The 948-nt window shown below is 51.1% G+C and overlaps 1 protein-coding gene across 1 annotated transcript in view; it reads left to right on the top strand.

Moving 5' to 3' along the window:
• The first annotated feature begins 587 nt into the window (after positions 1–587).
• The window catches only part of CDC42EP2 (CDC42 effector protein (Rho GTPase binding) 2), a 708-nt gene continuing 347 nt past the window's right edge, over positions 588–948 (top strand). The window contains exon 1 of the mRNA XM_009708442.1: positions 588–948. This exon is cut by the window's right edge and continues 347 nt beyond it. Within this exon, the coding sequence (XP_009706744.1) occupies positions 591–948 (358 nt within the window). The 5' untranslated portion in view covers positions 588–590.

Raw genomic sequence — 948 nt, 5'->3', positions numbered from 1 at the left:
CGTAAAATGTCAGAGTTGAACGAATATGACTGAAACAGGGGAAAAAAACCCAAACTTCCTTCCCCTCCGGCCTTAATCTCCATTATTTTTTATTTTAGCTTGTTGTTGGGTGGGGCTGGATTACGCACAGCCAAGAGGAGAGGGAACTGAAATGAAAAAATCTCCTCTTTTGGGCTGGAAAAGCCACTTTCCAACACTGTGCTCTCCCAACCTTTAACTCCAGACCCCGATTCCTCCCATAAAAATGCAAATCCTCTCCAATTTCCAGCTCTGACCCCGTTCCTGATTTTTCTCCCACTCGCAACAAATCTTGAGGAGAGGCCCCGAGTGCCTGGATTTAATTACCTGGGTTGTTTTGTTATCGATAACGCAGCCAACGAACTTTAGATAGAGGACGGGCCAACGTCTGGAATTAATTTCCTGGGACGTGTTGACGTTGAGGATCCTACGTGCTATAACTCGCTTTTAAGCATTTTTCCTTTTTTTTTTTTTTTAAATTTTGCAGATTATTTTTAAAGCCCGCGTTTGCTGAGGTCTAGGAAGACAACCGGCTCTGGAGTTGGCGCGGAAGAGCTTTGCTCCTCGGTGAGATGTCCACCAAGGTGCCGATCTACTTGAAGAGGGGCAGCAGGAAGGGGAAGAAGGAGAAGCTCCGCGACATCCTCTCCTCCGACATGATCAGCCCGCCCTTGGGGGACTTCCGGCACACGATTCACATCGGCAGCGGCGGGGAGAACGACATGTTTGGGGACATCTCCTTCCTTCAGGGCAAATTTCATCTCCTCCCCAGGACCGAAGGAAGCTTCGACTCCGACAAGGACAGCCCCGAGGCGGCGCCGTTCGAGTTCTCCAGGACGGCAACCATCTCCGGCCGCGAGCAGCTCTCCTCAGAGACTTCATCTCCCCTCCTCAAAAACGCCATCTCCTTGCCCGTCATCGGCGGGCCGC

This window comes from Cariama cristata, unplaced genomic scaffold (genome assembly GCF_000690535.1).
Source record: "Cariama cristata isolate BGI_N322 unplaced genomic scaffold, ASM69053v1 scaffold21879, whole genome shotgun sequence".
NCBI classification, from domain to species: domain Eukaryota; kingdom Metazoa; phylum Chordata; class Aves; order Cariamiformes; family Cariamidae; genus Cariama; species Cariama cristata.
The sequence above is the reverse complement of the archived record's forward strand: the minus strand, read 5'-3'. Positions and strand labels throughout refer to the sequence as shown.